Source organism: Podarcis filfolensis, assembly GCF_964270895.1.
Source record: "Podarcis filfolensis genome assembly, chromosome: 1".
NCBI lineage: Eukaryota > Metazoa > Chordata > Lepidosauria > Squamata > Lacertidae > Podarcis > Podarcis filfolensis.
In genome coordinates, this window is record NC_139604.1 from 126,938,510 (window position 1) to 126,963,411 (window position 24,902).

General features: G+C 45.8%; 1 protein-coding gene and 1 long non-coding RNA gene across 4 annotated transcripts in view; both read right to left on the minus strand.

Moving 5' to 3' along the window:
* The window catches only part of LOC310766225, an 89,058-nt gene extending 86,057 nt beyond the window's left edge, over positions 1 to 3,001 (minus strand). For 2 of the 3 annotated variants that reach the window (XR_014549963.1, XR_014549964.1), the window contains exon 1: positions 2,810 to 3,001. This is a non-coding gene — a long non-coding RNA (uncharacterized lncRNA). The remainder of the gene's footprint in view (positions 1 to 2,809) is intronic. The other variant, XR_014549965.1, reaches the window with a different exon arrangement.
* An 18,670-nt stretch (positions 3,002 to 21,671) lies between these two features.
* The window catches only part of SYT16 (synaptotagmin 16), a 35,001-nt gene continuing 31,770 nt past the window's right edge, over positions 21,672 to 24,902 (minus strand). The window contains exon 5 of the mRNA XM_083616719.1: positions 21,672 to 23,472. Coding sequence (XP_083472845.1) covers positions 23,159 to 23,472 — 314 coding nt within the window. The 3' untranslated portion in view covers positions 21,672 to 23,158. The remainder of the gene's footprint in view (positions 23,473 to 24,902) is intronic.

Here is a 24,902-nt window from a genome sequence, read left to right on the forward strand (position 1 = left end):
GGAATGTGTTTGTTTTTTTCCTTCAAAATATAGTCCGGTCCACCACATGGTCTGAGGGACAGTGGAACCAGCCCACAGCTGAAAAAGCTTGCTGAACCCTGCCCTAGAGGGATCAAGCCCCAGATATCTGCATTTGCTAAGATGGTCTGTTTTTATTTCAACATTTGAAACTTGATAGGATGTGAAGATTGAAATCACAGCATATTTTATTTCTGACTGCCTCCGAGAGTCAAAATGCAGGTGCAAATTGTTTTTGATTGATGGTGTGCTGTAGAATTTAGTATCTGACAGTATTTATCACACAATATAGAATGGCATTTTGCATTTGACACCTGATGAAACTTCATAATTGATACCTGCCAAAATCCAAAACAATTAAGAGGCACCAGTGAAGGACTCTAGTGGCAAATGATTCCGGCAAAGGATGGATGAAAACTTGGGAAATTTGCTGAGTTTTTGAATGATTTTATTCATGCACCATGCTGCAGAAGGTCTTGATGGATTGCTCACACCCAGCCTTTGCCTTTTGTGTATAATTGATTAACTATTGTTTAATCAATTGATCAAAAAGCAATATGGATGAAATCCCCATGATTTATGAATGTTTAAAGCACTTCACATGCATTATCTTCAGTGATCTCACAAGAACCCTGCAAGGTATGTTAGCATTATTATCCTATTGCAGATGAGCGTCTGAGGAACGAAGGGCTAAATTGAGATTCCTGCATTGCAGGGGGTTGGACTAGATGACCCTTGGGGTCCCTTCCAACTCTACAATTCTATGATTAATCGCTGAGGGGACTTCCTAGCTCATAGGAAGCTGTCTTATACTGAGTCAAACCACTGGGTCCACCTAGCTTATTATTTTGTACACTGGCAGTGGCTCTCCCAGACATTCCCAGTCCCACCTGAAGATGCCCAGGATTGAAGTTAAGACCTTCTGCATCAACACAGATGCTTTTTTGCTAAGCTACAGCCTTTCCCCAATAAGTCACACACTCTAGGGCACTAAATCATAATTGCTCTATCTATCTAATTTCTCATGTAGGTATAGATAGATCGCTATGTATAAGTGCGGAGAATGTCTGCTGAATGGAGAAAGCTCAGAAACACAGGATAAGTGTCGATTCAAAGGCGCCAAGAGAAAAACTGCAGACAGACAGCTTATTTTTCATTAATTCGCTGCAAAGTGTTATGGCGAACCTTTCTAGTTTATATATATATTTAAAAAGTGGCATGTGCAGCAAAGCAAGGACAACAACAACAAATGACCGCAGCGGAAATGAGTGGAATCTAAAATTATAAAATAAAAGATTAAATATTAAGGAACCGAACGCACTGCCCAGATAATAGGCATCATCTCTAAACAATGCCAGAGAATGAGCCTCAGCTCCAGTCACAAAACGGGTATTTTGATCTGCGCCTAATCCCTCCATATTGGCACGTATATGAGCTCTCTATATATAGACAGTTATTTCATCCAGGGAGGAGGCTGGTTCACATGGAGGAGAACTTTTAGTAGTGTTTCTATGGTTACTTTTCAGAGTTTCGAACACTCCAGGCTTACAAGGTGGGGTTGTGTTGGGGACTCTCCAGAACAAAAAAAAAATATATGAGTATCTGGGTGGGGTGAGCGAGGAGTTGCAAATTGGCTCCGGAGTGAGTATGAATTTACACACACACACACACACACACACTTCTGAAATCTGGTCGTCTCCTTGCCACCGCCTCTCTTGTACTTCTTCCCCATATGACTGGATCTATCCAGGGGCAAAGAGGGAGACTTCCACCAAGCCATCAAGCATAAGGTTACCAGATGTCCCCGTTTTCCGGGGACAGTCCCCGGATTTACAAATCAGTCCCCATACAAAATCCTATCATTCCAACTGAAGTTGAAAAGTGTCCCTGGATTCATTGAAAAAAAATGTGGTATCCTTAATCAAGCAAACACCCTCCAGCAAACATATACAGGAAGACCACAAGGTTAAAACGAGGGAGAAAACAAAAGCCACCTCAACCATCGAGAGGGGTTTCATTTTGACTGAGATGCTGGTCACAGGGTGTCATAGCCAGCGCTGGCCCAAGACATTTCGGCACCCAAGGCAAAGCCCAAATTGGGCTGCGCCCCCTCTCTGCTAGGGAAGAAGGGGTGAGAGAAGATTGACATCAGGGAAAAGGCAGGAGGGAGATCAACACTCTGATCTGCTGCCCCTGGGGATCTGCGCTCACCTGGCCTCATGCATGGGCCAGCCCTGGTCATAGCTGACTTGAAGATACATCCTTGAACACTGACTCTGAGAGGTTATTGGGCGGGTGAAGCCCCCCCTGTTCTTAGCTGGGGAAAGCTTCGGCCTTGGTGAGGAGAAGAGCACACACTTTGCAGGGGAAATGTCCCAGGTTCGGTCCCTATCCTATCCTAAAATATATCAGGTACCGGGGTAAAGGGTTTCCCCGCCCCACTCCCGGCTGCCAGTCAAATGGAAGGAGGCGATGCTAAACTGAGCGAGCCCAAACTGGGTTTGAGCGGTCCAGTAGCCCAGTTAGGCACAAGCCAACTCCATTTCTTCGCCTCGATACTTTCCCACCCTCAGGCGCCTGGAAGCTTTGCCCCGCGCTGCGCGCTTCCTCGGCGGAGCTTGGGGAAGTCTTTGCATGCTCAGAAGCACTCTCGCCAGCGCCGAGCTCCGGGAGCGCAGGAGGAAGCAGACGGAGGAGACTCGGTCCTGGTGAGGACTAAGCAGCCAAAGTCCTAGCCTAAAGCTCAGAACAAGAAAACGGGGAGAAAAGGACTCGGGATCGCCCGGTTTACCTTCCCAGTCGCTGCAGGAGCGCACATGCCAAAGAGGTGCGGGGTGCTGGCTGGGGCGGTGGGGGGCTGCCTCCTCTTTCCCACGCTCCCTTCGGCAAAAAAATAGCCTCTCCCGTGGCTGCAACAAGCCAGCCCAGCTCCTGCGGGTCCCTCCAGTCACTGTCGAGCTCATCGCCTCCCTCACTCCCCAGAAGCAGGGAGGCGGTCGCCCAGATGTTCCCTTCCTTCCCGGATTGGTCCAGAGGGGAAAGATGTTGGGCTCGTTGCTAGGCTCGTTGCTAAGAGGCGGTGACGCTCTCGCAGCATCTCCGGAGCGGCTCGAGAGGGCCCTCGCCGAATGTCCTGCTGAGATGCTCGAGAGGCGGGGAAGGAGGTTTTTTTTAGGGGGGAGCACACTCGGCCCCCAGCCCAGTGGGAGCGCAGGGACGGTGGGAGGCGGGAGGGAGGGGAGGGGCTGGTTAGTTGTGGGGATGGAGCCAGCGAGGCAGAACCACAGAACTGTAGAAAGGGTCTCCCAAAGGTCATCCAGTCCAACCCCGGTAAAGCAGGAAAAGTGGCTTGTGGAATAAGGAAAGGGGGAGGGGCATTACGACCGGCGGGTGGATGTGTTCAGGTGTATTTATTTTTGCTCACATTTATTTATTTAACAGATTTATCTACCAATATTATTTTTTAAAAAATCCTGTTTACAGGAAATTGGTATTTATTCTTAAAATAGCAAGAAAGCTTTGAAAATAGGAGACGTACTGGGTGGGATTCACATGACCAGCCCCATCAGCAGATACCCTGGTCAAGGATTTCTGCTCCTCCAACTGAGCCTTGCACAAACACCCCTCGCCTCCTCCCACGTGCTCCCTGAGTCCCCTGAAATCGGCTGCGATGGGGTCAGGACAGCCCCCAGAAACAGAACACAGTGCAGGGAGGAGAGAGAAAACCGTTCCATCTGGAAAGCTGAAATGCTTGCGCAGAGGGAATGATTAGAAGAGTGCAACACTGTATTCCGATTTCCACCCATTATATTTTTCTAGTAAGATTTATATACTGCATATTTTTTTTTAAAGAAAAAATCTAAGTGGTTATCATAAAATGTCACACACTTTTAAAAGCAATTAAAATAGACTGAAAAATAGTAGACATTATATGCTTATTTACATATATATATATATATATATATATATATACTACTTAATAATAATAATAATTGCAAAGCAGTTTGTTTTTTATATTGCATTCATATCCTACCTTCCCCTGCCCAAGGAGCTTAACTTGGCATACATGGTTCTCCCCATCCTCATTTGTTCACCACAACAACTCTGCAAGGTAGGTTAGGCAGAGAGGCAGTCACTGGCCCAAGGTTACCCAGTGAGCTTCATGACTGGGTGAGGATCTACCAGGTCCCAAGGGACGCGGGTGGCGCTGTGGTCTAAACCACTGAGCCTCTTGGGCTTGCCGATCGGAAGGGTGGTTGTTCGAATCCCCCACGATGGAGTGAGCTCCCATTGCTTGGTCCCAGCTCCTGCCAACCTAGCAGTTCTAAAGCACGTCAAAGTGAAAGTAGATAAACAGGTACCACTCCGGCGGGAAGGTAAACGGCATTTCCGTGCGCTGCTCTGGGTTGCCAGAAGTGGCTTAGTCATGCTGGCCATATGACCCGGAAGCTGTACGCCGGCTCCCTCGGCCAATAAAGCGAGTCATCCGCGCCTGGACCTGATGGTCAGGGGTACCTTTCCCTTTACTTCCCAGGTCCCAGTCCAACACTCTAACCACTACCCTGCACTGTCTCTCTTTACATAGCATGATATAAAACATTGTTCAAAAACAGGCTTTAGAAACAGTGAACGTAATATATTTAGTTACCAAGATTTACATACCACTTAAACAAAACTATTTGCACATTGGAAACAGATGATAAAAAGTTACATACCACGTGAAGAAGAAGAGTTTGGATTTGATATCCCGCTTTATCATTACCCGAAGGAGTCTCAAAGCGGCTAACATTCTCCTTTCCCTTCCTCCCCCACAACAAACACTCTGTGAGGTGACTGGGGCTGAGAGACTTCAAAGAAGTGTGACTAGCCCAAGGTCACTCAGCAGCTGCATGTGGAGGAGCGGGGAAGCGAACCCGGTTCACCAGATTACGAGTCTACCACTCTTAACCACTACACCACACTGGTTCATGTGAATGCAGGTTGAATCAACCCAAATCATTGCCTGGGAAGAAGGCAATGGCTGGAAAAGGTGTAGCAATGGCAGCCACAAAATGAAAAGACGCCTGCTTCTTGGGAGAAAAGCAATGACAAACCTAGACAGCATCTTAAAAAGAAGAGACATCACCTTGCCAACAAAGGTCCGTATAGTTAAAGCTATGGTTTTCCCAGTAGTGGTGTATGGAAGTGAGAGCTGGACCATAAAGAAGGCTGATCGCCGAAGAATTGATGCTTTTGAATTATGGTGCTGGAGGAGACTCTTGAGAGTCCCATGGACTGCAAGAAGATCAAACCTATCCATTCTGAAGGAAATCAGCCCTGAGTGCTCACTGGAAGGACAGATCCTGAAGCTGAGACTCCAATACTTTGGCCACCTCATGAGAAGAGACGATTTCCTGGAAAAGACCCTGATGTTGGGAAAGATGGAGGGCAGAAGGAGAAGGGGACGACAGAGGACGAGATGGCTGGACAGTGTTCTCGAAGCTACCAGCATGAGTTTGACCAAACTGCAGGAGGCAGTGGAAGACAGGCGTGCCTGGCGTGCTCTGGTCCATGGGGTCACGAAGAGTCGGACACGACTAAACGACTAAACAACAACAGCAAACATCATATCTCCCCTTTTCCAGGCTAAATGTACCCAGCTCCTTCAACTGTTCCTCATCAGGCTTGGTTTCCAGACCCATGATCATCTTGGTCACCCTCCTCTGCACACGTTCCACCTTGTCAAAACCCTTCTTAAATTGTGGCACACAGAACTGGACACAGAACGCCAGGCATGGACTGTACCAAGGCAAAATAGAGCGGGACTATTACTTCCCTTGATCTGAACCCTGTACTTCTGCACATTACCATTTAAAGAGAGACCTTCTCCCCGCCCCCAGGAAGTCCATTAGAGTCTGAAATTGTAGCCCTGGTGCTAAGGAGTGTGCTCTCCCAGAAGCCCATCTCACATCTCAAAGGATCTGTTCAGTACTATTCCCAAAATGGTAGTCTGGGAAACAGACTGGTTTTGTTCCTCCAGTCTTTCATATTTTGAGACAGGACAGGCATCCACTATTGGCACCTTCCGGAAACAACGGAAGACTTTTTTGTTCCGGTTAACTTTCCCAGCTAGACAAATTGGTCTCTGCTCAGTATTCTTTTTAAATTTATATGCTGTTATTTTCGGTGTGGGTTACTGGGCTGTTTTTACTGCATCTTGTACATCACCTTGGGGCTCTTGAGGAAGGTGATTAATAAATTAATAAGAATATTTCCAACAAATCTCTGAGTGGTTTACGGCATCGTAAAAACACCACAAATAAATACAACTTACAAATCCATATTTTAAAGCAGTGCAGATCGATTATTATACATCCTCTTAAGACATCATCATAAACTGAAACAGCTAATATATGGGGGCCACGATAACCACGAGCAGATCCAAAATACAGGAATACAACCAGTCCCCCCCACCAAATATGCAGTACAGTCATACCTCAGGTTGAAGTAGCTTCAGGTTAAGTATTTTCAGGTTGCACTCCGCGGAGACCCGGAAGTAACGGAGTGCGTTACTTCCAGGTTTCGCCGCTCACACATGCGCAGATGCTCAAAATGGCGTCACGCGCATGCGCAGAAGCGGCGAATCTGCGCACGCGCAGACGCACGGACACGGGTTGCGTTTGCTTCATGATGCGAATGGGGCTCCAGAATGGATCCCGTTCGCATCCAGAGGTACCACTGTATGCTTTTATAGGAAGCAATAGCCCTCTCGCCTCTACTGCTGTCTCCCCAACTTGTTGTTGCTTAGTCGTTTAGTCATGTCCGACTCTTCGTGACCCCATGGACCAGAGCACGCCAGGCACTTCTGTCTTCCACTGCCTCCCGCAGTTTAGACAAACTCATGCTGGTAGCTTCGAGAACACTATCCAGCCATCTCGTCCTCTGTCGTCCCCTTCTCCTTGTGCCCTCCATCTTTCCCAACATCAGGGTCTTTTCCAGGGAGTCTTCTCTTCTCATGAGGTGGCCAAAGTATTTGAGCCTCAGCTTCAGGATCTGTCCTTCCAGTGAGCACTCAGGGCTGATTTCCCTAAGAATGGATAGGTTTGATCTTCTTGCAGCCCATGGGACTCTCAAGAGTCTCCTCCAGCACCATAATTCAAAAGCATCAATTCTTTGGCGATCAGCCTTCTTTATGGTCCAGCTTTCACTTCCATACATCACTACGGGGGAAACTATAGCTTTTACTATATGGACCTTTGTTGGCAAGGTGATGTCTCTACTTTTTAAGATGCTGTCCCCAACTTAAGCTCACCCTAAAAGGTGGAGTGAAAATACTCCCCCACTCCTGAAGCGTCTCGCTTTCAGCAGGCAGCATCTACAATCAGAGAATCATAGAACTGTAGTGTTGAAAGGGACCATGAGGGTCATCTAGTCCAACCCCCTGCGATGCAGGAATCTTTTTGCTCACCCCATTTAGTGTCATTTCCGCCCATGTTCTTGCTGTAGAACATTCCAGAAACACACTCGGCGAAGCACAAGAAGCAGGTAGCACCTCCACCACCTCCCTGCTCCTCGTTCCCGTCCAAGTTTGTTTAAGCTCATCCAGGAAACAATATTTCACAAGGGAGCGTTAGGTCTGAATAATGAGAGGAAAGGCAATTTGGCCCATCGCGAGAACCATGTCATTGAGTTTCAAGGCTCACGCTATATAGCCTTGGCTCAGATACAAGAAGGAAGGTCACCTTGCAGTTTTGACAGGCGCCTCCCGCAGGACAAGGGCAAAGAGATTCGCGGTTTCAACTTCTGGGTCAATGGCAGAGAAACAAGGGTGGCTGCGGGGGGGGGGGCTGGCCAGCTGCTTAGGCCAAGGCAGCTATCCCACCACGTTTCCCTGGGAATAAAAGTCCTATTGAACTCAGCAGGGCTTGGTTTTGAGGAAAGGTATGAGGGTCACTCATTTTCCCTATGGAAGAATGAGGAAATCCCGACAAAAGAACAGTGGCAAGAGAAATGGATGGATTATGCAGAATTGGCGAAACTGACATACAAACTGCAAGACAAGGACAACTGTGACTTTAAAGAAGAATGGGAACCTTTTTACAAACTACTTTAAAAAAACAACAAAATGAATTGGACTCCTTGGCAGGTTTTGAATACGCAAATTTATTGATTGTTAACATAACAGATAATTTAAGTATCTTTACAATTTTACAATATGCAGAGAATAACATGTATTGAAAAATCAGAGACAGGAGCTGAGGGAAGTCTGGGGGGGGAGGGTTTTTCTCGGCGAGGGGGGAGGGGGAAAAACTGCGGGGTAATAATGAAGATGATATGTTTTGATAATTTGTTATGCTGAAATTCCTAATAATAATAATAATAATAATAATAATAATAATAATAATAAAGATTTCTCCTGACCCACTTCTGGTTATTGTAGGAGGATGAAATTGCACATGTATGACGATACATCTCTCCATAGGTAACATGGTAATTTGTAGCTCTGGACTCCTAACAGTTTCTCTGCTGCAGGAGCTAACATGGAGTAACGTCTGATAATGGAACCAGTTGAGTGCAGAGTGGTCGTACATAGGATCTGGCTGTGCAGCTCACAGCCACCAGAACAGAGGGACAGAAATAACATTCTTGAAACAAGGGGTGGATAGATTAGGTTCCCAGATGACATGCGTGCAGCCCATGCTAGTGTCATGCTACATGTTCAGCAAGGTAGGGGGCAGGGTTCGAATAGAAGCTGGTCGTGGTTTTAATTTTGACCCACCAAAACATCCCAAGTCATCCTCCTCCTCGTTGTCACATTTGTTGCTGTTTAGTCATTTAGTCGTGTCCAATTCTTTGTGACCCCATGGACCAGAGCACGCCAGGCACTCCTGTCTTCCACTGCCTCCCGCAGTTTGGTCAAACTCATGCTGGTAGCTTCGAGAACACTGTCCAGCCATCTCGTCCTCTGTCATCCCCTTCTCCTTCTGCCCTCCATCTTTCCCAACATCAGGGTCTTTTCCAGGGAATCGTCTCTTCTCATGAGGTGGCCAAAGTCTTGTAGCCTCAGCTTCAGGATCTGTCCTTCCAGGGAGCACTCAGGGCTGATTTCCTTCAGAATGGAGAGGTTTGATCTTCTTGCCGTCCATGGGACTCTCAAGAGTCTCCTCCAGCACCATAATTCAAAAGCATCAATTCTTCGGCGATCAGCATCCTTTATGGTCCAGCTCTCACTTCCATACACCACTACTGGGAAAACCATAGCTTTAACTATATGGACCTTTGTTGGCAAGGTGATGTCTCTTCTTTTTAAGATGCTGTCTAGGTTTGTCATTGCTTTTCTCCCAAGAAGCAGGCGTCTTTTCATTTTGTGGCTGCTGTCACCATCTACAGTGATCATGAAGTAAAATCTCTCACTGCCTCCATTTCTTCCCCTTTTATTTGCCAGGAGGTGATGGGACCAGTGGCCATGATCTTCGTTTTTTTGATGTTGAGCTTCAAACCATATTTATATCCCACCTTTGCCCCAGGAAGATCAAGGTGGTATACATAGTTCTCTGTTTCTCCATTTCATCTTCACAACAACCTTGTGAGGTAGGAGAGAGAGAGAGAGAGACTGCCCCAAGGCCACCCAGTGAGCTTCAATGCTAAGTAGGGGTTCAAACTCTGGTCTCCCAGATGGTAGCCCAAACACTCTGTTCTCTACACAGCAAAAGGCAGTGCTCCCAGCTAACCCAATTTCTGCACTGCAATGAGTGGCTTAAAATGCTGGTGGGTGTGTTTGTGTGTGTGTGTACATCTGCATGTGTGCTTGTGTGCTGTAAGTATATTGCATGTCTTTTATTTGTTTATTTGTGTGCTTACAAATTGCCTTCCGTAAGGCACCCTGGAGCGATTTGCAATATAATAAAAACGAATCCATAGCAGTAACATATCTGAAAACAGCTTTTGAACTGCATATATAAAAACATTTTTTAAAAAAAACACCCGATGTGTGCGGAAAGAGTTTAAAACAACAATAGCATACGTAAATAAAATCAATGCGAATCCAATGCAAATCTCCATTTAGAAGGCTTGTTGAAAGAGGAACATCTGTAGCAGGTACCCAAAAGACAACAGAGGAGGAACGCAGAATGGGAAGCAGTTCTAAAAGGCAGGTTCTACCACCCTAAAGGACCAGTTCTGACATGGTGTGAAATGAACGTCCTAATAAAATGGTATCTGCAGGATGCCCTCTCCTTCAGAAGGCAGGAGTGATCTGTTGGGTATAAAAGAAGGTCTTTATGTGTGTGTGTGCACATTCATTTACATTGGCTACTTCTCCCTAGATGGGGTGGCTGACCATTAATAGCACCCTTGGGACTGAAAAAAGAAGGTGGCCCCTCTTCGTTTTGCTTCCTGTCTGGGACAGCCAAACTGGCAAGCCTATGGGAGTCCACACTAAGTCGCTGCTTTTGGCTCAGATGGTTTCAAGTTGAAGCTGGTTACACTCTCCAGAATGCACCACGTTCCCTGCTGAACACCAGCCAATTATGTAAAGCTGCGTAAGGTCAGCAGGAGCTAAAATTACATCAGGGCCCTGTCTGTGTATCCATGACACGGTAAACTGTGCAAGGAGCAGCATCCCACAAGGGAGGCATATCAAAAACTCAAGCCATATTAGAGAAACACAAGCAGGAGGCTCGTGTGGTCCCAGGAGTACCGGTAATTAAAGTGAAGGCAGAATGGAACAACCTTCAAAGTAATTAACTGAGCGCACTGAGGCAACACAAAGAGCTAAATTAATCCAGAATCGTGTTAGAAAATGAGGTGAAATTCTCAAGAAGTGTTCAAATTGCTTGTGGGGGTGGGAAGAGGGCAGAGGGATGGTGGCTTCTTAGCAACTGTTCTCAGAAAGTCATGATTTGGCTAAAATTGGGAGGAGGGGAGGTCAAGGGGTAGAGCTTGTGGGTTTCAGTTAGAGCGCTCCCTCAATAATCCATGCTGGGATCAAGTCCTCAGTTTCAAAATGACACATACACATGTCAACTCAGAAGAGTGTCGAATAGTTGCTATATCTTTCTATATAATAAAAAGTAAGGTTGTTGTCACGCTGTAGTTTGCTTGGCTGCTGACAGGCAGTGCTGCAGACTACAGAGTTCACAAGTGGGCATCCCAGGTGAATTGCAGAGGGACATCCAGGGCTCCTAAAGCTGCCAGCCTTGGAGGTCCTGCCCCTGGGATCCAGATCTCCAGGCTGGTCCATGCCACTGTTGGCCACCTTCCTCCTCCAATGCCACCCTTGGAATCTGCTGTTGGCACCGCTACTTGTAATGAAGAACAGCAGGAAGAAAAGCACAGGGTGCAAGGATAGTGCCATGAGGCAGAAAGGGATAAGGAATGTGAGGTGGAAAGGGAAAAGTCACCTGTAAAGACTGTGTTTATCATTTAGGGATAGTTCCTTTGTATTAAAAAGTTGGTACCTTGAGGACTTGCCCTAACGTCATATGACAAGGCAGTTCCAAAGGCCTGAAGGCCGCTGCACAAATTTGCCTTAGGAAGGTCTGAAAAATAAAGTTGCGTCAAGCCATACCCACATTCCTCCGGTCTGCCTGTAGAATGATTCCGTCACCTATATATGCAACTTTTTTTATTGGTTTGTGGGTGCAATGCATTCGTAGTCTGGTAAAGGGTAAAGGGACCCCTGACCATTAGGTCCAGACGCGGACGACTCTGGGGTTGTGGCACTCATCTCGCTTTATTGGCGAGGGAGCCAGCGTACAGCTTCCGGGTCATGTGGCCAGCATGACTAAGCCGCTTCTGGCGAACCAGAGCAGCGCACGTAAACGCCGTTTACCTTCCCAGCCAGAGTGGTACCTATTTATCTTCTTGCACTTTGACGGGCTTTTGAACTGCTAGGTTGGCAGGAGCAGGGACTGAGCAATGGGAGCTCACCCCGTTGCAGGGATTTGAACCACCGACCTTCTGATCGGCAAGCCCTAGGCTCAGTGGTTTAACTCACAGCGCCATCCGCATCCCTGTGGTTGCTAGATGCTGTCAAAAAAGCGGTATTGCTTCTCGCAGGGGAGCAGCAAAAAACCCCAAACAAATGTGCAATAGATGAACAGAGTGTTTTCTGCGGCTCCTGATCCCCCACCCACCAGTCCTTTTTATTAAAGATGTGATAAAACAACAGGAAAATGCTCTATTTTATTTATTTATTTATAATCATTATGGACTTCATTTTTAAAAATCTCAGTTGAATGTACTGAGCAAATTCAGGATGTTTTTTTGAGACAAAAGGAAAACCATTTCCACTGTGTACCTTAACAACAATCCTTCAGTAACTCCGACCTGTACCCCTTTAACCAGCTGATCCCTTCTGATCATATTCAGCAAGACCTCCAGGACTGATATAAAAAGTAATGGAGAAATTGGGCACCCCTGACGTGTCCCTTTTTCTATCTTAAACTCTTCCGTAACCACATTATTTACAATTAACTTTGCTTTCTGCTCTGAGTATATTGCACCTATACCGTTTTCAAATCCTTGGCCTACCCCCATCCCCTGGAGATTCTTCTTCATAAAACTCCAAGAGATATTGTCAAAGGCTTTCTCCGCGTCCACAAATATCAAAACTGCTTTAGTATTTATGTTCACTTCTAGCTTTTCCAAAATGTCTATTATATTCCTTACATTATCTGACATATGTCTTCTCGGGAGAAAGCCCGCTTGGTCCCTATGAATCTCCTCCATCAAAACTTTTTTCAATCTCTTAGCCAAAATATCAGCAAAGATTTTGTAATCCACATTTAGTAACGAGATAGGGCGGTAGTTCTTAAGTTGGTTCTTTTCAGTCTCAGTCTTTGGTATAAGTGTAATATAAGCTTCTTTCCACGTTTCTGGTGCCCTTTTCCCCTCCAAAATTTCATTACAAACTTCCTTCATAGGTTGTAGTAGCCACTCCTTCAACATTTTATAGTATCTGGAAGTAAGCCCGTCCGGTCCCGGGGACTTGCCCAGTTGCATGTTTTGAATGGCACCTTCTATTTCCTGTTCAGTTATTTTCTGATTCAAACCTATTTTACTTTCATAAGAAATTTTTTGTAATCCATAAGTCTTAAGAAATTTGTCTATGTCCATCTCTTTCTGCGGCCCTTGTGTGTATAATTGTTTAAAATATCTCTGGAAACAATTTCTAATCTCAATACAAATTGAGAGCATTTGCAGATGACTTGGTACTTACGTTACAAGAACCAGAATCTAGTACTCAAATTATATAAAACGAAACATGTGATTGAATATTATTGTGACATTTCAAGGTCCAGTAATTAATGGATAAGCTCTCCATACATATGCTATCAGCACATCCATCTTTCCTTCTTCTATAACATATTAATTTAGTAAGAAGAAGAAAAAGAGAGTTATATACCAGATTTCCATATGACGTTGCTTTTTATGTGGCCTACCAGGAGATTTCCAGTTATCCGCTGTTACTAGTTCCTTTGCTATTAATAACACCATTGTTTAGTTCTAGGTCTCTGTCATTAACAGTTCCTTTTAGGCAGCCAAAGAGGATTTGCTTTGGATTTAAAGCTATATTACATCCAGTTATGTCATTTATCTTATTTAACATCTCCTGCTGAAAGGGCTTGATTTGTGTACGATGCCAAAATATATGAATGCAACTGAATTCCAATATATCTCATATATATCCTGTTGGAGATTGCAATTTTTTTCACCAATGCTGTATTTTATAATCATTTATTTTATTTTAATTGGTATTACGTTTTAACATTTTAAGAAATTCAAATCCATTCATCTCTAGGAATTACAGCACCTACGTCCTGTTTACTCTCAGAATTGGGAACCTTTTGAGTTATATCAAGAAAAATTCTGGACTAGGGATTCTATCCTGTAAGGTTTCTATTTCCAAAGATTGCAAGTTTAAGTTCATCCATTCTGTTTTTATAACTTTTATCTTATATAAGTCAAAAAGAAACACCAGATATAGAACTTTCAGACTGAAGCAAGGTGATGGCCACATCATCTGCATAAAGATTTTTTCTTTTACATTGACCCAAGATTATACCCTTGATATGCATATTAATTCTAACTGTTGTACTGAGGGGTTTTGTATAGATAGTAATGGTGAGGGAACAATCTTGCCTAGCTCCTTGGCTTAATGTAACTGGATCAGAGATATTTCCATTTACTAATATCTTTGTCCACAGGGCATTATAAATACTTCTGACTCAGTTTATGAAGCTTACCTAAGTACCCAAAGCTTGTAATATATTCCCACGGAATTGACATTCAATTCTGTCAAAAGCCTTTTCGGCATCTAAACACAGACTAGTGTTTTTTTCTTATTTCATTGTAAGTTGGAGGGGGACAACGACCACACGTTTTAATTCATCCCTCTGCCTGCCCCTCCACTAAGAGTCTTATAAAGATGTTTCATGATAAATACTAAAAAGGCCTTTCAATGATAAGAGCCATTGTGCCACATATTGTTATTGTTAAATCTCTTTGAAATGTTTTATAGGAAATTCATAACTGTAATAAAATAAAGTTATGAGAGGTGCATATGATAAATAAAATTCTATCTTCAGCTTTATTAGTAGCTTTTCATTTAGAGCATAAGTTTTCCATTGCCTTAGGGTCTACAGCCCAACCCTGAGCTCCTGTGGGATGGACAGTACCTCCACAACAGTTAGCCAGTTGCTACCTGTCCTTCAAGGATTAAGAGCCCCTTGGGACTCAGGAGGTGGAGCCTAGCAGCTGTGTCTAGGTGATGTCCACTAGTCCCTTTTGAGGGCAGAGGGTGGTATATGGCTGATCAGGCAGGGAACCTGACCACTGGGGTGGTTCAGGGACTAGGCAGAAGAGGAATGGTGGAGACCGCCTCCCCAGCCTAACCCTTCCAGAGAAGGAGAAGACAGTTCAGAATTACAGCAGGGGTTTGAGAGAGGTCACAGCTCAGAGGAAGATGAGAAGTTGGGAAATAATGGGAGAAGAGAAGGAGGCAGAGCTGGAGCAGCTGGCTGACACGTTATCACTAAAAAGCATTCCAGATCCACCATCTCCCAGAACCCGACGAGCCTTAAAAGCAGGAGAGCAAGGAGCTTGAAGACAGATGGCTCTAAGTAGCAACCATAGAGGTGTGGGTGCTGTTGACGAATGAGGAAGTGGGAGAGAAGGGGGGTGGCATTTTGCTTGGGACAACGCCACTACTCCACCATTACTTCAGCAATGGGGGACTTGTGGCTCTCCAGGTGTTGACCTCCAACTCCCATCACCAAGCATGAGATGATGTGGCTTGTAGTCTGTTATGTACTGAGTTGAACAGGATCCAAAAGGGATCAGTCTGATTGGTCCTAGAACAATAGGATTCAGAATGCAGCAGTCTGATTGGTCCTAGAACAATAGGATTCAGAATGCAACAGTCTGGTTGGTCCTAGAACAATAGAATCCAGAATGCAGCAGTCTGACTGGTCCACAGGAGCCACCCAATCCAGCTCCAAGTGGAAGGGAATCCACAACCTGATTGGCTTACAGGAGAATCCCGGAATTAGCCAATCACGTGGGGCCCATTGTGTAAATAATGTATATAAGGCAGACATTCTGGGGGAACTTCCATTCCTCCTCACCGCTATGAGCTGAATAAAGAGCATGAAATCCACTCTCAACTCCGAGTATATTTCATAGTCCAGCAACATCTGGAGAACTTCAGGTTCCCCTTTGTCGATATAATCCTTCTCTTGGAGACCAGAGTGCAAAAGCCCCAACACTTTCGCTACACGCAAATGCCTGCCATCCGATGCCCTTCTGCAGCTATCTCCAAGCCTTTCCTCCTGACCTTGCGTCACCCTACAGGATCAATGATTGCTCGTCTCTCTCCTCCTCTTAATAACACAAGACTCATTCACAGCCCTCAAAGCCCAGCGCTTCACAGAAATCTATGCCCGCACAACAGATCAATGGCAGGCTGGAGACGCAGGCAGAATACAAAGCAGAGGCCGTGGCAATGAAGCAGAGGAGATGTTTCTGAAGGTTCACCTCCGCTCCAGATCTCAAAAAGCCGCGATGGGGTGTGGGAAAAGAAAACACACACCAATTACTGTGCATCTGCAGTTCCCTTTGCATCAGACAGAAGGGTGATTGCGAGACATGGTTTTTACAAGCGCCAGCAGTCCCTGGCTTGAAGAGATATGTACAATTTCTATGAGGAGCAGGTGGTGGAATGCAGCTGCTGCATAATCACACGCATCCTCCCCAAAAGAGCTCATCAATAGTCAATGGGGTGAAGTTAAACATGGGGTGAGGGAGAACCCACAATGATAAATGCCATCGCAGATGAAAAGAAGCATAAATGCTGGAAGTGGAAACGGCACTAGCAATCAAGCCAAAAACCTGCTCCAAAAATTCTACCTCGTATATGCTTTTTAAAAAATAAAAAAAATCAGCGTTAAAGAAATAGGTCGTTCCAGAGTTACGTGTTTCATTTTCAGAGAGCTGGAAGAGACCCTGAGGATCATCCAGCCCACCCCCTTGCGATGCAGGAATATGCAGCTGTCCCATGCGGGGATCAAACCTGCAACCTTGGCGTTATCAGCACCATGCTCTAACCAACTGAGCTATCCAGGCTGAGCTTATTTGTTGGGAATGGCAAGTGGGGAGAGTGTGGGGCACTCACTCCTGCTTAGGGGCTTCTAAGAGGTATCTGGCCACCCACTGTGACAACAGAAGAAGTCTGTATTCATTTAAATTTTACTCAGAGTAGACCCATTGGAGTTATTTGATTTATTTAACCTACTGGATGTGCCAACAACCCTTTAAGCTCCCAGGATTCCTTGGAGAAAGTCATGTGCTTTAAATGTGCATCGAATGTGCTTTAAAAGTATGGTGTTTGTGTGAGCCAATTTGTTCTGCGCGCTTCGCATAAACCTCTGCCATAGCTCAGTGGCAGAATCATGCCTTTTCATGCGGAAGGGTCCCAGTTCTATCCTTCTCCACTTTAAGGGGTCAGGTGGCAGGTGATAGGGAAAGACCCTCAGCTCAGGCCTGGGGTAAAGGTAAAGGGACCCCTGACCATTAGGTCCAGTCGTGGCCGACTCTGGGGTTGCAGCGCTCATCTCACTTTACTGGCCGAGGGAGCCGGCATACAGCTTCCGGGTCATGTGGCCAGCATGACTAAGCCGCTTCTGGCAAACCAGAGCGGTGCACAGAAACGCTGTTTACCTTCCTGCTGGAGCGGTACCTATTTATCTATTTGCACTTTGATGTGCTTTCGAACTGCTAGATTGGCAGGAGCAGGGACCGAGCAACGGGAACTCACCCCGTCGCGGGGATTCGAACCACCGACCTTCTGATCAGCAAGTCCTAGGCTCTGTGGTTTAACCCACAGCATCACCCGTGTCCCTTCAGGCCTGGGGAGCTGTTGCTAAACAATCCTGGAACAGATAGACAAAACGTTCTGGCTCGGCTTCGTATTCCTTTATCAAGATCGGAGGATGGAACGGGATCGATGCTTATCCGGTTAAAATTCTCTTTCCTCTGTGGGGGGGGGGGATCTTGTAATGCGAACTCCATGCATTACAAGAGTCAGAATTATCCATCTGCATTTTGTAAAGGAGGCTCTAATCAAAGAGCAAAAGGATCTTGAATGCCCCCAACCCAGAGAGCATGCTTTGCAAATGGAATAATGCAAGGGTACTTTGCTTACTGCTTGACCCAAGAGAAACCAGGCCATTGGTTGAGTTCAATGCACAAGCAGGCTCTGTGGATGCTCTATTTGCATCCTGAAGTCTATTGTGGCTTTGGCACTCCATGCACACGTCTTTAATTGCTCGTGTTATGCGGCTGCAATACTGGAAACGTGTGCTACCGCCAGTTTGCAGCGATGTGACAGCCCTGACCCAGCCATTTTTGCTCTGCACCAACAGCTTGAGACTCAAACATTTAAGGAAAGGTTCTTTCTAGATCATGCAAGCAAACCCCATGTGCAACTTTTGTAACCTTCCCCAAGCTGTGCAAAGTAGAAATGGTTTCCTCCAAAGGCTTGGTGTGGCCTAGTCACTAAGGGAAGCAATGGATACTGACAGTCCCAGTCACTGGAAAGAAAGGACTCAGCTGCATCAATAATAATTTTTAAAAAGTGTTTTAAATGCATTTTAGCACTGTGACACCAGATGGCGCTGTGGAGTTCCGTCTTTTGGTAACATGATTTTCCCCTTACGAGGTTTACAACGCATTTTCCCGAAACATTTCTTCTTTTTAATGTGTCTAGATCCAGCCAAAGTCTTCGCTGTGCTATCCAAGGAACTGGAGTGAAATCAAATTGTAGTTTTTTCTACCTAAGTGCACTTCAGATTGCAACCTAACTAGCAGCATGTGGACTGAATACTAGCTTGCGTGAACAGAGTGGATAAGAACAGTCAGATCTGGATTTGACTGGCAAAAGAGAGAAAGAGAGAGAATTGGTTTTTTTAAAGTGCTCATATTGCTTTGGGAGTGGTACTGTGCACTGTCAACCTCCACATTTGTGAACCCACAACTTAAACCCACAAACCACCTCCTGCAACCCCCTTTAACTTTGCTTTGTTGCTTTGAAATTCTCACTGCACAGGAAAGGGAGACAGGAAGTATTTCACTGCTTAGTAGTTTCTGAACTCCACATCAATAAGATCCATCCCTCCTGCATCCCATCACCTCTTCGGGCGGTTTCGTGCATATGTGTTTGTGTGTGTGTGTGTGTGTGTGTGTGTGTGTGTTTGCCATAAAGCAGACAGCACTCTACAATTGCACGGGACAGTTAAGAGAAATGTTGCAAGTTTAATGTTGCACATTCAGATGCATCTCACATAAAAGTTAAGTATCTGAAAACGGTCAAGGTGTACATTTTGTTTCTATCGGTAAAAACTAAAACAATGCATACATTTAAATCAAGGGTATTCTGATGCAAGAACAAAACTACAATTATATAGATTTCAAAATAATAATAATAATTAGGTATTGCCCATAAACTGTGCTTAATTTATCCTGAAGATTTTGATCCCAATTCTTACTGATCAGCTACTCTGATGAACTGTGCTTCTGCATTTAGCAAGTCTAAAAAGGGACTCCTTTGACTGGATGGAGGGTTGACCCCATGCTCATGCACCCATTTCACTGCCATGCTTAGGGACAGGCACACTGCATAAGGGACTTTGGGGGTGAACGCTCTCGCAGAGCTGGCCATCTACTGACTGAGGACAAGAGTGGGGGACATTTTTGGCTCCAGTGACCTTTTCCCAGCCGTGCAAAAAGCAGTTTAAGATGCCCTAAGCTCAGCCCTTCTCAATCACTGGTCACAGGGCTGGCAAAGCTGCTTTCTGCAGGGATTGTGTCCCCCACAGAGAACTTGCCAATCCAGCCAGGTCTCTGCCTGCCCCACACCTGATCTCAAACGCAGCATCAGGTGTGCAGGGCAAGTGGGCACGGTTTGGGTAAAATGTCCTTGCAGGCTGAAATGCATGGGCTGCAGGTTCCCCACCTCTGACATAGAAGCAGCACCCCAAATCCCACCCCCTGCTGCACTCACCCCACACATCAGACAGGGCTATGGGGCTCATAGGCTGTTTGCTGGATCTTGGGGCTCCTCCCCAGTTGCCCGGTGCACCCTTCTTGTGGCCGCACAAGGGTACATGCCTGCAAATACATGTGACATTTCCTGGGATGACTACGTCCAACCTCCCAGCGAGCAAATCAGAATGAACGCTCCCTTTCTTCCCTGGAAAGCCTGTCCAAACAAATCCGAGATAAATGCTAAATAAACACGTTGTCCGGAAGCGACCCCAGGCAAGTGGCAACTCACCACACATAGAGTGCAGGAGTTATGAAACACCTGTGTGTGTAGCAACGCCCCCCAAGCAAGGTGAGATTGGTGCGTACGAGGTGCCCGTTTTTGGCTGCGCACACAAAACATTTTATTCTAGACTCAGTGGAGATCAAGTACTTGTTTTCTCTTCCATGTGCAATCTAGAACTACTGCATATTTTTCCTGATCTCTGGACAGCATTTTTGGAGAAACAGGTTTCAACATGAAAAGCTCGTGGCAAATTGAGTCTGCATTACCATGCAAGTGTGTCCGTTTAAAAAATGATGAAATCCTATATAGACAGTCCCTTCAGTGTGTTGGTGTGTCTATCCGAGCCTGCGCAATATGTGAGAGCCCTATACCAAGATCATAAGCACCACTTCCTTCTTTGTTCACCTGGGGCAGGTTCAGGGATGGAAAGGCATGGATAACCTACGCAACAGAGGGTTTTCAATTGGTTCTCAAGTAACCACACTCATCATTGTGGATGGCAGGCTCTAGAATCAATCTGCATTGAAAGGAGCCTGTTGAGGACAAGTGGGAACAATTCTGGATTCAGAAAAAAGTTAAGTTTTGTGCTGCAAACGAGTGTGTGTGTGTTCAGCCTTTGCACAGAAATGCCCACCTGTGTGGATACACTGGCAAATGAATAATTGGCCCTTTTGCCTCGGAAATTAAGGAGCTGCAGAATGGACTTCAGCCAAAGCCCCTCCCTCAATAAAAAAAATTGGGATCCAGCCCTGGTTCTGGCATTCCCACTGGTGGATTTGGCAAAGAAAGAAAACACAGAGGTCTGAAGATGGACAACACAAGCCACCTCCTTATAATTGTGGCATCCATCAATTGCTGCATCACATTCTCACGCACCCATTTGAACATTGCGGAGGGTGGGGAGCTGCTGAAAGGTTTTGCATCTCCCCAACTACTGATGGAGGAGTTCTTTGCTCATTTTGGATCCATTGCTATTCTTGGCACATATCCAAGTTTGAGCACAGCCTACAGGCACTTGGAAGTTTAAAGGATGGGGGCGGGGATCTACAGCTCTCCCAAAGGTGATCTGTTGGCCCACCTGCTTCAACTCATTGTCGTCCCTCAACCCCTTTCCAAGCCTGCAGTTGCTGCAAACGATGTTTTGTCTCGGGAACAGAAAATAAAACCCCAGGTTGTTGTTGTTGTTTTTTTAAAAAAGAATAGATGAGTAATATGCAGTGCTAGACCAATGACATCATCTGCATAATTTCAGACAAATCTTGCAATCCCCCCGCAGTTCTTTGAAATAAAAAGGTGGTAATGAAAACAAAAACATGAGTTTTGGTTGATCAGTCCCTAAAACCTGCCTATATTTGTTCCTAAGCAGGGCAGCCAACTTGAATAAAATACTGGACGGGGGGGTGGGAGGTAATCTCTGCCCCGCATAATCAATCACATGTCATGGTGCATACAAAGCATTTGAATGGCAATGCCCACCAAATTTGGGGGGCCCCTCAAATATTTTATTGGGGGGGGCAAAGACCCCTTGGCGCCTAGGAGTTGGCTCCTACGTTCCGAAGTAAGTTGCATGCTTGCTTTATGACAACAGTGTATCTGGCTCTTGGGACCCTCCACCAGCTGTGTCACAGAATCATAGAATTGGAAGGGTTGGAAGGGAACCCAGGGGTCATCTAGTCCAACCCCGACAAGGCAGGAATCCTAGCTAAAGCATCCCCAAAAGATGGCCATGTACCGAAGGAGCTTGCTTTGCTTACTGGTCCCTGGTGCTTAAGGAGGTCATTTTTGTCTGTGCTGGTTTTTCCTGGACCCTGGTTCCCAAGGTTGGGATTGATTTCAGCTATTTGGGGGGGGGGGGACTTAATTGGTGTTCCATTGAGTCCTGACCCAATGTACTGCACATTCAGGTCCCACTTCTTTCAAATGATTCTCCTTTCCTCATGGGAGGTGTAGAGGACGCACCAGTCTAGAAGCTAGACAAAATCTTTGCAGTCTCTGCTCCCAGAGAGGGAACTCCTGACTCTCTACTCAGATCCAAGGAACTCCATCTATTAGCTAAACCATACAAATGGTACCATCCACACACCCTCCATGTTCTGAGTGCACAAGCCTAGCTTTGCCAGAAGTTTTTCTGTGTGCAGCTTTGTACCTCAACTATTTAAAACCAAGTTTCTAGCCCTCGTGAGCTTATACTGGGAATTCTGCATTTGTGGCCCTCCAAGTATCGTTGGATTGCCATCCCATCACCTCTGATCGTTGACTGTGGCTGTTTGGGCTGAGTAGAGGTGTGGCTCAGCAGAAACACATAGGCCATGCTTAGTTTAGAAAACGGAAGAACCACACTTGGAGGAGGCTGAGAAGTTAAAAAGGAAGACTTGAGCAGGGTCTATCATGGTCAGACCAGCTTTTATGCCCTGTTTCTCCGACTATCCTACACTATAGTGCTGATGGCCAGCCTTCTAGATACTGTCTTCCCCCTTCCATGGCTTCTACAAAACATTCCCGTCGGAACCATTCATTCTTTCCATTCTTTGCCAAGCAGACTCTTCCAAACGTCATCTCAGCGACTGCCATCGTATAAGCAAATTGGAGCTGAGCCAAATGTTCCCCAGCAAGCATTATTTTTGGCGTGGAAAAAGGGGATGGGAGGGTTTTGAAGAGAAAAACTGTACCCTCAAAGCATACTTCTTGCATGACAACTTGCTGCTGTTTACAGACCCTCTTCCACTGGCCAACCAATCAGATTTGGCTAGGTGATGGCATCGCCAGAGACAAAGAAAGCCTCGTTTGGAAGCGGGGAATCTCAGGTACTGAACGCAGCCCCCCAGGCCTTGCAATCTGGTCCTCAAAACTCAATGCCCTGGCCGGAATGCATCCTTTCAACCCTAAAAACGTCTCTTGCTGGTGTGGACAAGGACTGTGTGCTGTGGGTGTCTAGAAACTCAGCCTACTGGACAAATGTAACGTCCGCCTCCCATTGCCCCCACCCTCCAATTTTGCCTCTGGCCCTGCTCAACAGTCGCATGCGGCCCTCGGGAGGTTGCCGAGAGCAGAATGAGGCCCTGGGAGCGGAAAAGGTTCATCAGCCCTGGTCTACCTCTCTGAGGGGCCGGACCTGAGTGCCAATCCTGCTCTGCCTTTTCCAATGGCGTGGCTGTCGTTTTGGGGGAGGGGAAGAGTGCAAATACAACTGTGATTAGTAAAAATCGTCAGAAGTCCAGTTCATAACAGGAACTTGGCAGTCCTTCGTGTTTCGGACGCCGGGGAGGGTTGGCCTAACCCTCTGGGCCTCGGGAGGAGACAACCACCATGCCGGGACCTCGGAGGCTCTTCGCCTTAGGATTCCAGGAGAGTGTGCCACCGGCACACCTGCTGAGCCTTGCATTCTTTCATCTCCTGCCAGTGGCTCAGCTCTTCCTCCCCGCTACTGTTCTGCCCCATGGAGAGCCAGCCGATCATCTCCTTGCGCTTGATGCTGCGGCGGTTGTAGACGGAGATCATCAGCGTGACGTCCGACAGCTGGAACAAGGCAACCTGGAAGACGAAAGTCTCTTTGTAGACAGGATTTGGCTGCCCCCGGCGGAGGGACGTCTTGCAGCGGGACATCTCCTGGCCGACGGAGTTGAGGAGGCAGAGCTTTCCGTAAGTGTCTGCAGGACAAAAATGGACATGCAAAAAAAGGGGGAAGGGACAGGTTATTGCAGGGGTCAGCAACCTTTTTCAAAAAAAAATTCAATATATTTTTTTTGCTTTTCCACATTTATAACAAATATAACATAAAAAACACACAAAAGAAAACACATTACAGTACTAAAAAGAAAAAGAAACAAAAATATAAACACATATTACTTGTTAAACCCAATTTGTCTTTCATTGTTAACTGACTTCCTCGAATCCCCCCAACTGAATTTCAATGTATCACCTTGTAACAGCTCTCCAAAATCATCTTTCTAGTAAAATTAACTCCTTCAATTTACTATTTACCTTTTTGAGCAGAGGGCCGGTCCACCGTCCCTCAGACCTTGTGGAGGGCCGGACTATATTTTGGAAAAAAAAAATGAACAAATTCCTATGCCCCACAAATAACCCCGAGATATGTTTTAAATAAAAGCACGCATTCTACTCATGTAAAAACATGCTGATTCCCAGACCGTCTGCAGGCCGGATTTAGAAGGCAATCCGGCCCCCAGGCCTTAGGTTGCCTACCCCTGGGTTATTGTTTCTAAATATGTAATTTATAGAATCTTAAGAGCCGGAAGGGACCCGAGGGTCATCTATTCCAACCGCCCACAATGCAGGTATGATATGATAATATATGATATGATGATATGATGGTGGACTTGGAGGTTTTTAAGCAGAGGTTAGATGGCCATCTGTCATGGATGCTTTGGCTGAGATTCCAGAATTGAAGGGGTGGGGCTAGATGACCCTCGGGACCCTCTAGTCTAGTCTAGTCTAGTCTAGTCTAGTCTAATGAAAAAAAATGTAAGCGCTATGTCAGTGGCTTATCTCTGTTTTGAAGCCACCCCTGAGGGCTATTTTGGAGATGAATAGCCACTTTTTAACCAGGAAGAATTGCCACAATACTACTACTACTACTACTACTACTACTAATAATAATAATAATAATAATAACTTTTTATTTATACCCCGCCCTTCCCGGTTCAAAAACCAGGCTCAGGGCAGCTAACAACAAATTTAAAACACTTAATTGTAAAAGCAGCGTAAAATACAGTATGAAAACTTGAATAACAATAAAATTCAAAGTTCAGAAATCAATTTAGGGGAAATCCATCTAAGAAGCATTAGATAATCCCCAGGGCTAGCTGGCTGAATTGGTCCTACTTGGGCCAGCGAGGAGGCCAGGGGAGAATTAGCTGTGGGGTCTCAGAGCAGGTAATCTTAATAAAAGGGAAGGGGGAGGGAAGAGAAGAGAAGGGAAGGGAAATAAAAGATCAGGCTGAATTTAAATTAAAGGCCAGGTGGAATAGCTCTGTCTTACAGGCCCGACGGAAGGAGGTTAAATCCTGCAGGGCTCTGGTCTCCTGGGACAGAGCATTCCACCAGGTCGGAGCCATCA